Source organism: Salvelinus sp. IW2-2015, unplaced genomic scaffold (assembly GCF_002910315.2).
Source record: "Salvelinus sp. IW2-2015 unplaced genomic scaffold, ASM291031v2 Un_scaffold2272, whole genome shotgun sequence".
In the NCBI taxonomy this organism is placed as follows: domain Eukaryota; kingdom Metazoa; phylum Chordata; class Actinopteri; order Salmoniformes; family Salmonidae; genus Salvelinus; species Salvelinus sp. IW2-2015.
The window spans coordinates 30699-41507 of NW_019943599.1; the positions used below are offsets into that span (position 1 = coordinate 30699).

The 10809-nt window shown below is 39.8% G+C and overlaps 1 protein-coding gene across 1 annotated transcript in view; it reads left to right on the forward strand.

Moving 5' to 3' along the window:
- Nucleotides 1-8946, forward strand: part of LOC112073470 (gamma-2-syntrophin) — a 38533-nt gene extending 29587 nt beyond the window's left edge. Inside the window, exons 3-5 of the mRNA XM_024140758.2 lie at nt 3859-3951; nt 4105-4215; nt 8045-8946. Coding sequence (XP_023996526.1) covers nt 3859-3951; nt 4105-4215; nt 8045-8170 — 330 coding nt within the window. The 3' untranslated portion in view covers nt 8171-8946. The remainder of the gene's footprint in view (nt 1-3858; nt 3952-4104; nt 4216-8044) is intronic.
- Nucleotides 8947-10809: the final 1863 nt, after the last annotated feature.

Genomic DNA, 10809 nt, shown 5'->3' on the forward strand with positions numbered 1-10809 from the left:
GGAGCCTCCTGGTGTCTTTAGACTGGTCACCTAAGCGAGCATCCTGGTGTTTTAGACTGCTAGTCCAACTAAGGAGCCTCCTGGTGTCTTTAGACTGGTCACTAAGGAGCATCCTGGTGCTTTTTTTGTCTTCTGTTAGGGATGGTCACTAAGGAGCATCCTGTGTCTTTAGACTGGTCACTAAGGAGCCCCTGGTGTCTTTTAGACTGGTCACCAAGCAAGTCCTGGTCCTGAGCACTGTCTTTAGACTGGTCACTAAGGAGACCTTGTGTCTTTAGACTGCCAGAGCCTCCTGGTGTCTTTAGACTGGTCACTAAGGAGATTCCTGGTGTCTTTAGATGGTCACTAGGAGCATCCTGGTGTCTTTAACTTGGTCACTAACGGAGCTCCTGTGTCTTTAGACTGGTCACTAAGGAGCCTCCTGGTAGTGTCTTTAGACTGGTCACTAAGAGCCTCCTGTGCTCTTAGACTGGCACTAAGAGCATCCTGGTGTCTTTAGACTGGTCACTATAAGAGCATCCTGGGTCTTTTAGACTGGTCACTAAGGAGCATCCTGGTGTCTTTAGACTGGTCACTAAGGAGCATCCTGGTGTCTTTAGACTGTCACTAAGGAGCCTCCTGGTGTCTTTAGACTGGTCACAAGGAGCACTCCTGGTTCCTTTAGACTGGTCACCAAGACATCCTGGTGTCTTTAGACTGGTCACTAAGGAGCATCCTGGTGTCCTTTAGACTGGTCACTAAGGAGCATCCTGTGTCTTTAGACTGGTCACTAAGGAGCATCCTGGTGTCTTTAGACTGTGTCACTAAAGGAGCCATCCTGTGTGTCTTAGACTGGTCGACCAAGCAGCCTCCTGTGTGTCTTTATGACTGGTCACTAAGGAGCCTCCTGGTGTCTTTAGACTATCACTAAGGACGCCTCCTGGCTGACTTTAGACTGGCACTAAGGACACCCAGGTGTCTTTAAGACTGGTCACTAAGGAGCATCCTGGTGTCTTTAGACTGTCACTAAGGAGCATCCTGGTGTCTTTAGATTGGCACTAAGGAGCCTCCTGGTGTCTTTAGACTGGTCATGTAGAGTACATGAGATACATATATAAACATATATACGTATAGGATAGCACATAGATGTATAAGCTAGCGGAACATTAAAAATAAGGCAACTGAACAATAGACATAGTCTGCTGATTCCATTAAAGTGCATACATACCAGACACATAGGCGCCTAAGGCAATGGACACACTGAGGATAGGGAGAACAGAACAAAAAGATAGATTGACACACTTACTGCTAGAAGAGACACATAGTCTGCTGATTCCCATTAAGTGCATACTGACCAGACACATAGGCGCTTAAGAACAATTGACACACTAAGGATAGGGGAAGAAAGAACAAAGAGTACATTGATTTTAATGAAAGGAAGAGACACAGAATCTGCTGACACACTAAGATAGAGGTCCGGCCACCATATAAACTAATGAAAGCAGATGGTGTATTGGGCAGTGAACAAGTAGGAAGCTTGAACTAAAAGATAATGATGGTTGAATGACTTCAGAAAGGAAACTTCATTTGCTAAGGATGGACATAAACTATGTGTGTATAAATATAGGAGATGGAGTTCTGAGAGGTGGGTGTTCGCGGACATTTCCGGCTGGCAATGCCTGTATTAAAAGCCTTAATTGTTTCACAAGTTCTTGTCAGCATTATATTTGAACCGATTGTCCACGACAGTCACTAAGGAGAATCCTGTGTCTTTAGACTGGTCACTAAGGAGCTCCTGTCTTTAGACTGGTCACTAAGAGTATCCTGTGTCTTTAGACTGGTCACTAAGGAGCCCTGTGTTTTAGACTGGTCACTAAGGAGTATCCTGGTGTCTTTAGACTGGTACTAAGAGCCTCCTGTGTCTTTAGACTGTCACCAAGCAGCCTCCTGTTGTCTTTAGACTGTCACTAAGGAGCTCCTGGTGTCTTTAGACTGGTCCACAAGCAGCCTCCTGGTGTCTTAGATTGTCACTAAGGAGCCTCCTTGTGTCTTAGACTGGTCACTAAGAGCATCCTGTGTCTTTAGACTCGGTCACTTAAGGAGCCTCCGTGTCTTTAGACTGGTCACTAAGGAGCATCCTGGTGTCTTTAGACTTCACTAAGAGCCTCCTGGTTCTTTAGACTGGTCACTAAGGAGCATCCTGGTGTCTTTAGACTGGTCACTAAGGCTCCTGGTCTTTAGACTGGTCACTAAGGAGCATCCTTGTTCTTTAGACTGGTCACTAAGGAGCTCCTTGGTTCTTTAGACTGGTCACCAAGCAGCCTCCTGGTGTTCTTAGGACTGGTCACTAAGGAGCATCCTGGTGTCTTTAGACTGTCACAAGGACTCCTGGTGTCTTTAGGACTGGTCACTAAGGAGCATCCTGTGGTCTTTAGACTGTCACTAAGGAGCATCCTGGTCTTTAGACTGGTCACTAAGGAGCCTCCTGGTCTTTAGGACTGGCACTAAGGACCTCCTGTGCTTAGACTGTCACTAAGGAGCCTCCTGAGTGTCTTTAGACTGGTCACAAGAGCCTCCTGTGTCTTTAGACTGGTCACAAGAGCCTCCTGTGTCTTTAGACCTGGTCATCAAGCGAGCCTCCTGGTGTCTTTAGACTGGTCACCAAGCAGCCTCCTGGTGTCTTTAGACTGGTCACTAAGGAGCCTCCTGGTGTCTTTAGACTGGTCACTAAGGAGCATCCTGGTGTCTTTAGACTGATTGTGTGGCCTTCATTAGCTGAAGAACTGAACCATGAAGGATAGCGATGCTACACAGAGCCACAACACAGAGCCACAACACAGAGCCACAACACAGAGCCACAACAGAGCCACAAGCATTAGTTCCAGTATGAGCTACATTGGGCACAGATGACAGTTCAATGTCTAATTTGGATGTACATTTGTTTGAGTTATCAACTCATGTGACTTCAACGTGAAATCAACAAAACATTTCACCATGTCATTGGATTTAGATTAAAAGTTGGGTGACATTTTTGGGCGGGGAAATGCCTTAATGGTGATTACTTTTTGCAAATCCAATCAGTTTTCCAGGTTGATTCAACATCACAGATTTTTTTTTGTGGTTGAAATGACYTGGCAACAAAGTTGATTCAACCYGMMTTTTTTTTGCCCAGAGGGTCCTCACACATCACTGCTTTCAATAAGACTGTGAAAAGCATTGTGTCACACATTTGGTTGTTCACGTTAGGGCAGTAAACGGAAGGCTACGAGGCACCCACAGATATATCTGATTTTGTTCTTGCATTTCATATCGAGTTGGTACAATCAGTACAGCCAAACTATGACTAACAATGAAGAACTAGTTCAGAATTATTCTCAAATGACACAATCAATTTCTGCCCAGCATAGTGGATTGAACACTGCTGTAACAATACCATGACTAAATAACTGGATAGCCTATTTCAGCAATGCATGATCAAATAAAATACTGTTTGTTGAACCCTTGAGTGGGTGGGTGTCCAATTCTGTAATTATTCAAAGTTCAGAGGGTGTTCAAGCATTTTCTTGGATGTCATTCATTTCACAATAAACCATAGACTATACTCTGACCCTGACAGCAGTTCCTAAGCTTTCACCCAGAATACATGAACAGAATCCTAATTGCTCCCTTTGTAAACCACCCACCTAAAATGCCCCTCACTAGAAACACAATGAAAATGCACATTATTTCAACTTTTGTTCAGTAACCCCATCAGAATGAAACGTCTTGGTATGAGATGTTTAAAACAGACCGACATATTTATTCTCTTTTCCTTAAGTAATATACAGTCTGTGTTGAAATGTGTGATTGTTCTCTAAATCAAGCTCTGTCTCTCAACAGTCAAAGACCTACATGTGCAGCAGCCAGGGTAAAGTACTGTGTTTGACCATAGACTTTGGATCTGGTTTCACTTGTTCTGAGAGCTCCTCGAAGGTGAGTCATTGTTCATTCACTATTCTAAATGAAAGTTCAACAGGCTATACYATAGGGGGATATTGTCCATGCTAGACTGGTTAATTCCTTCTGTTTACCGATTGGTCAAAAATAATGAACCCTCACTATATTCCTCAATGTTATCCCCTGTAGAATATATTATGGAGATACAAATTCTCTCAACTGAAAGGATCCTCTGATGATGGGAAAACAAGGGTGAAACTCCTCTTCAAGAATGCTGAAAACAAACAGATAGAGATGAAGGTGATGCTGCATATGACCTCAACTCAACTTCCATTGCAGTGGCCTCTCTGAAGAGAGTGTTGATAGACGGCAGAATGTTTCAATACTATGGTCACATATTACAATAGTATTGATAGACGGCACTGTGGTCACATATTACAATAGTAGTTATAACGGCAACATGTTAGAAACACTGTGGTCACATATTACAATAGTATTGATAGAGCGCAACATGTTAGAAACTGTGGTCACATATTACAATAGTATTGATAGACGGCAACATGTTAGAACACTGTGGTCACATATTACAATAGTATTGATAGACGGCAACATGTTAGAATACTGTGGTCACATATTACAATAGTATTGATAGACGGCAACATGTTAGAATACTGTGGTCACATATTACAATAGTATTGATAGACGGCAACATGTTAGAACACTGTGGTCACATATTACAATAGTAGTGATAGACGGCAACATGTTAGAATACTGCGGTCACATATTACAATAGTAGTGATAGACGGCAACATGTTAGAATACTGCGGTCACATATTACAATAGTATTGATAGACGGCAACATGTTAGAATACTGTGGTCACATATTACAATAGTATGATAGACGGCAACATGTTAGAACACTGTGGTCACATATTACAATAGTATTGATAGACGGCAACATGTTAGAACACTGTGGTCACATATTACAATAGTATTGATAGACGGCAACATGTTAGAATACTGTGGCACATATTACAATAGTATTGATAGACGGCAACATGTTAGAATACTGTGGTCACATATTACAATAGTATTGATAGACGGCAACATGTTAGAACACTGTGGTCACATATTACAATAGTAGTGATAGACGGCAACATGTTAGAATACTGCGGTCACATATTACAATAGTATTATAGACGGCAACATGTTAAATACTGTGGTCACATATTACAATAGTAGTGATAGACGGCAACATGTTAAACACTGTGGTCACATATTACAATAGTAGTGATAGACGGCAAAATGTTAGAACACTGTGGTTCACAATGTGGTCACATATTACAATAGTAGTGATAGACGGCAACATGTTAGAACACTGTGGTCACATATTACAATAGTAGTGATAGACGGCAACATGTTAGTATACTGTGGTCACATATTACAATGGAACTGACAGCGTTTTAACTACTTTGCAGATATGAAACAAACAAAATATAAAATGTCCAGTTTATGCTACAAAAACAACTTTATAAGAGGTTTTAAAAATAGGTTCTATTTGACTCAATTCTATGACGTATGGTAAGGCATRAGGGCTGCAGGTAGCCTAGTGGTTAGAGCGTTGGGCCAGTAACCGAAAGGTTGCTAGATCGAATCCCTGAGATGACAAGGTAAAAATKTGTTATTCTGCCCCTGAACAATGCAGTTAACCCACTGTTCCTAGGCCATCGTTGTAAATACWAATTTTTTCTTAACTGACTTGCCAAGTTAAATAAAATAAATTGTTGGTAGAATAGATGGATGCAGTTCACTGCATGATTAATATAATTCACCAATACATTTCTTGGTAATCCAACACATATTGCTATCAGGTTGTAAATCACAGCTGGCCTGGTACGTTGTTTTCTGCCTCCAGTCAGGATGCACTGTTTCAGTTTCATTTACACAATATTCTGGACAAAAACTGACAAACGCAACTAAGGCTTGGAATGTCAATACAGTCAAACTAGCAAGAGCAATGATCACAAGTCAGTCAGAACGTGGCTAATAGGCTAGCGTATCTATTTATGTAGCAAGCTAAAAACACAGAGCCTAACGCTAGCTAGTTAGCTAGCTGCTAGGAGGATGTCATGTCATTGGAGGAGTGGGTGAGTGACTGACTTTTTCCCCCTCATTTCGTTTTTCYGTGGCTACAACTAGAGATGCCGGTGTCATTTGGTTAGCTAGCAAGACATATGAATTGCTTTTCTAGCTAGCTAGCTATGCTGAACTRGAACGACTGTTATCCAGCTGGCATATCTCTTGTGTTCGTAAATTCACTCTGGTTTTGTACTCCGATTTCAGATTGTGCTAGAGAGCAGTTGATGAATTTACGAACGCGCAACACCCGCTCAATATGACCGGTGTCAGTAAACGCCGTCGGTAAAAACAGTAGTGAAATTGTTTCCAACAGCACAGTTTAGTCACTAACATTCTCGATAACATGTAAACAGCCTAGGGTGATTTAAAATGGTCAGAGTCAGGTGTTCTCTCATTTGTGTCTGGAAGTAGTTAGCAAGCTTGCCAACTTCAGCCAGTTATCTTGGTTTGCTTGACTGCCGTTGTGAGGAACCCTCATATCAACCCTACTCCAGTGTCAATAGTGCAGTGTGCGCTCAGGAATTTACGAACAAACCATTAGGTTGTCAAAACGTGGGTTGGGACAAGCATGCATTTGCAGGCAAGCTGCAGAAGGACAAGCAGGCTACTATTCCCCATCGTTTATCAGTGCAATTGTAACGGGCCAACTAGCTGAAAACGTTTGAGAGGGTTTATCTGATGTTCCCTCGTTAGATTTTTAGCTCACCTCACACCGGCTAGCATTAGTTGTTGATCATGTTGTTGTTGATGTGCACAACTGAGGGAGAGAGAACCTACCTGTTCATGGTTGTTATCGGGCTGTAAGAGGACTCCCGTGAGATTGACATATTTGCAGAAATCCATTCAGGGTCTATTTTGTGGCTTTATAACGATTGTGTTATAAAGATTTAAAGTTGCGCTGTTACAACTGCCTGTAAACACACAGTCCAGTTKWAAGTGAATGATGGCAGGCCCTACTGCCTGTAAACACACAGTCCAGTTKWWAGTGAATGATGGCAGGCCCTACTGCCTGTAAACACACAGTCCAGTTATAAGTGAATGATGGCAGGCCCGTGTGGCAAATGGCATATTTGCATAAAGGTCTACTGTAGCTCTGATTGGCTATGGTGCCACTGTCTGCGTAGACTCCGGTCCTGGAGATGTTTTGATTAGGTTGTATGTACTGCACTGTCTATTAATTGTCCAAAAAACGCAAGGCCGCTTTCCCACTCTACATATATTGCTATAGAATTTTCACAAATGTCTTTCTCTACTATACATCATTCCCAAACATTCTATGAATTTATGAAAACTGAATAATGACCATGTGTAACGGCTTTCGTCGGTGGAAGGAGGAGAGGACCAAAGCGCAGCGTGATTAGTGTTCATCTTAATTTAATGAAACTCAAAAAGTGAACACTACAAATTACAACAACAAAAAAAAAAAATGTGAAAAACCGAAACAGTTCTGTCTGGTGCAGACACACAAAGACTGAAGACAACCACCCACAAAACCCAACACAAAACAGGCTACCTAAATATGAGACTGCCCACCCCAACTCACGCCCTGAACATACTAAATAAAGACAAAACAAAGGAAATAAAGGTCAGAACGTGACACCATGTCTAAATGCTTGCTGGTCAAAAGCGGTCATATTCTTTCTGAGTATATGAGCAGATTTGAATCAGATTTCACGTTGATAAAATGCTGCCAGTTCCACTTTTAAAATGGTATTGATAGGGAGAACAATGTTTTGAATACTGTAGTTATATTCAAATTGGCTTTTGCTACCTCATCAATATATATAGAACWAAAATATTTCTGGTAAATTCCACGTGGGGAACAAGTAAAGGTTATTGTTGTTGTTGTTGTTGTTATTAAGACGAGTGGCTATTTGTTACAAAAGTAATTGTGACATTTTAATGTATGCAAACATTATGTAAATATTATGCAAATTGCTACGAATATTTCTCACAATTTTTGTATTCAGGGTTTTTCTTTCCGTTGCAGGAGCTGGAGTTTGCCAATCTGACCGCAGTCCTCCATTGTATTTCTTCTTTTATGGCTGCCAAAGTGGCCTCTGTGGACCCTGTCTTTGTCAAGTGTCAAAGCATCTCTGGAAAGTACATGAGTTAGACACTTCCTGGTGTTGTCGTGTACATTTTAGTCACATAAGCTAATCGACTATTTTATGCACATTCAAATGATATGTATATCTTGTTCCTGTTATTTTTGTAAGGCTCTTATTAAATAAGAAAAAAAWATATATATAAAAAAAAACATATCTGACTGGAAGTAAAGGATATTTATATTTGCATTAATCGGTTGGTATTGACATTTGAGTATGAATATGCTAAAGATTGTTTAATTTTGTCCATGTAGAAAAACATCTGTCACAAAAAATGGTTTCTATGTTTGTTCATGTGTATAGACACGGCACAGTTTTCAATTCATGCGTAGATGCAAGTTAACTTAAAAGCAGAACCGATAAAACAACTGTTGTACTGTACTAATCAACACACATGCAAACATTTGGGAATGTGTATTCTGCTGGGCTATACGATCTCTGGTTGTTCTACAGATGTCGTGGCTGCAGCGTGACTTTGGGGAAAAGAGTGTCTGAAGAGTGTGTGTTGAGGCCCGCAAATGCAAGGCCTTGGGGCAGGCTTTCATAACCCCAGAGGGTATTTTAGTTTTGTATTTCAGTGTATACAGTCACTGCTAGTCACTGATATGCTCAGTGACACCAAACGGTGTCAGGACAAACACTGGGGAAGAAGATGTAGACGTATTGTAGCAGTGGTATCTCAGTGTATCTGTCAGGTGATTTAAAAAAATGTTGCGTTCTAAAGATAAATCAACATTTGTTTTATGTTTTGTAGTCCTTTACTTTGTATGTAGCCATGCACTGACAGTCATTACAAAGCTTATAAGATATATACATGTTTATATTTATATAATCACATTTGTTTTACGTTTTGTAGTCCTTACTTTGTATGTAGCCATGCACTGACAGTCATTACAAAGCTTATGAATATATACATGTTATATTTATATAATCAACATTTGTTTTACGTTTTGTAGTCCTTTACTTTGTATGTAGCCATGCACTGACAGTCATTACAAAGCTTATGATATATACATGTTTATTTTATTAAATCAACATTTGTTTTACGTTTTGTATGCCTTACTTTGTATGTAGCCATGCACTGACAGTCATTACAAAGCTTATGAATATATACAGTTTATATTTATATATCAACATTTGTTTTACGTTTTGTAGTCCTTTACTTTGTATGTAGCCATGCACTGACAGTCATTACAAAGCTATGAATATATACATGTTTATATTTATATAATCAACATTTGTTTTCGTTTTGTAGTCCTTTACTTTGTATGTAGCCATGCACTGACAGTCATTACAAAGCTTATGAATATATACATGTTTATATTTATATAATCAACATTTGTTTTACGTTTTGTAGTCCTTTACTTTGTATGTAGCCATGCACTGACAGTCATTACAAAGCTTATGAATATATACATGTTATTTATATAATCAACATTTGTTTTACGTTTTGTAGTCCTTTACTTTGTATGTAGCCATGCACTGACAGTCATTACAAAGCTTATGCTATATAATGTTTATATTTATTAACAACATTTGTTTTAACGTTTTGTAGTCCTTTACTTTGTATGTAGCCATGCACTGACAGTCATTACCAAAGCTTATGAATCTGCATACATGTTTATATTTATATAATCAACATTTGTTTTACGTTTTGTAGTCCTTTACTTTGTATGTAGCCATGCACTGACAGTCATTACAAAGCTTATAAATATATACATGTTTATATTTATATTCCCTCAGTCTCTTGTTTTATTTTCTATTCCAAAATAAATCCAGAATAATTCCTCCTTATTGTCAAATGTTATTTTATTGTATTCCACTACCAGATGTGTTCACAGCTATGGTGAAATAAACGCAGACTAACAAGTCAATATTGTTGATTTGCTGGGGAACATAAGACACGAAGAGTCTTGAAGAGGGTAACAAGGAAATTGAGACAATTGACATCAAAAAAACTCTTCAATTATACAGCACTTATATTTTGCAACTTACTTTCATGTCCKATTCTTAGACCCCAAAATGTGTTTATTGGGCTTACTTGCCATTTTGGTTTTCCTAATTGGAGGATTGGAGGTATTCTACCCCCTGCCTGTAGCTTGGCTTTGATGCCTGAAGTGACCATATCCTTCCAATTAACAGAAGTCTCTGCCTGCTTGGTAATGTTTTGCAGTTTCATCAGCCGTTTGTCAAGTATGGAGCTTAAATACCTTGCTCAATCTACCAGGAAGCATGCCACCCACTCTTGACGACAGGCAACAACAGTAAGCTCTGAATGCTAACTGAAACATTCTGATTAGGGGKTTCTGAGGGCGGCTCCAGGAGCACTTATCCCATGAAATCCTGAAGCCTGTTTTAGAGAATTGGAAAACAGGTTACTGTAGTGTTGAATTAAGCCAATTATAAATGACAGTGTGAGAGGACAGAAAGCACAGGGTCGGCAGCAGAAGTATGAAAACATTTGAAAATAATTACTGTCCGAAAGATACGCATAACTTAGACACGTAGTTAGCCACTAAAGTGTAATGAAAACTGCTTGACCAAAAGTCCAACCTTGCAACGAGATAAATTACTATCAAATCAGCACGACTACTGGGAATAAACAGRGTCATTCACTACGATGTAAACAATACCTATAGGCCTTCCA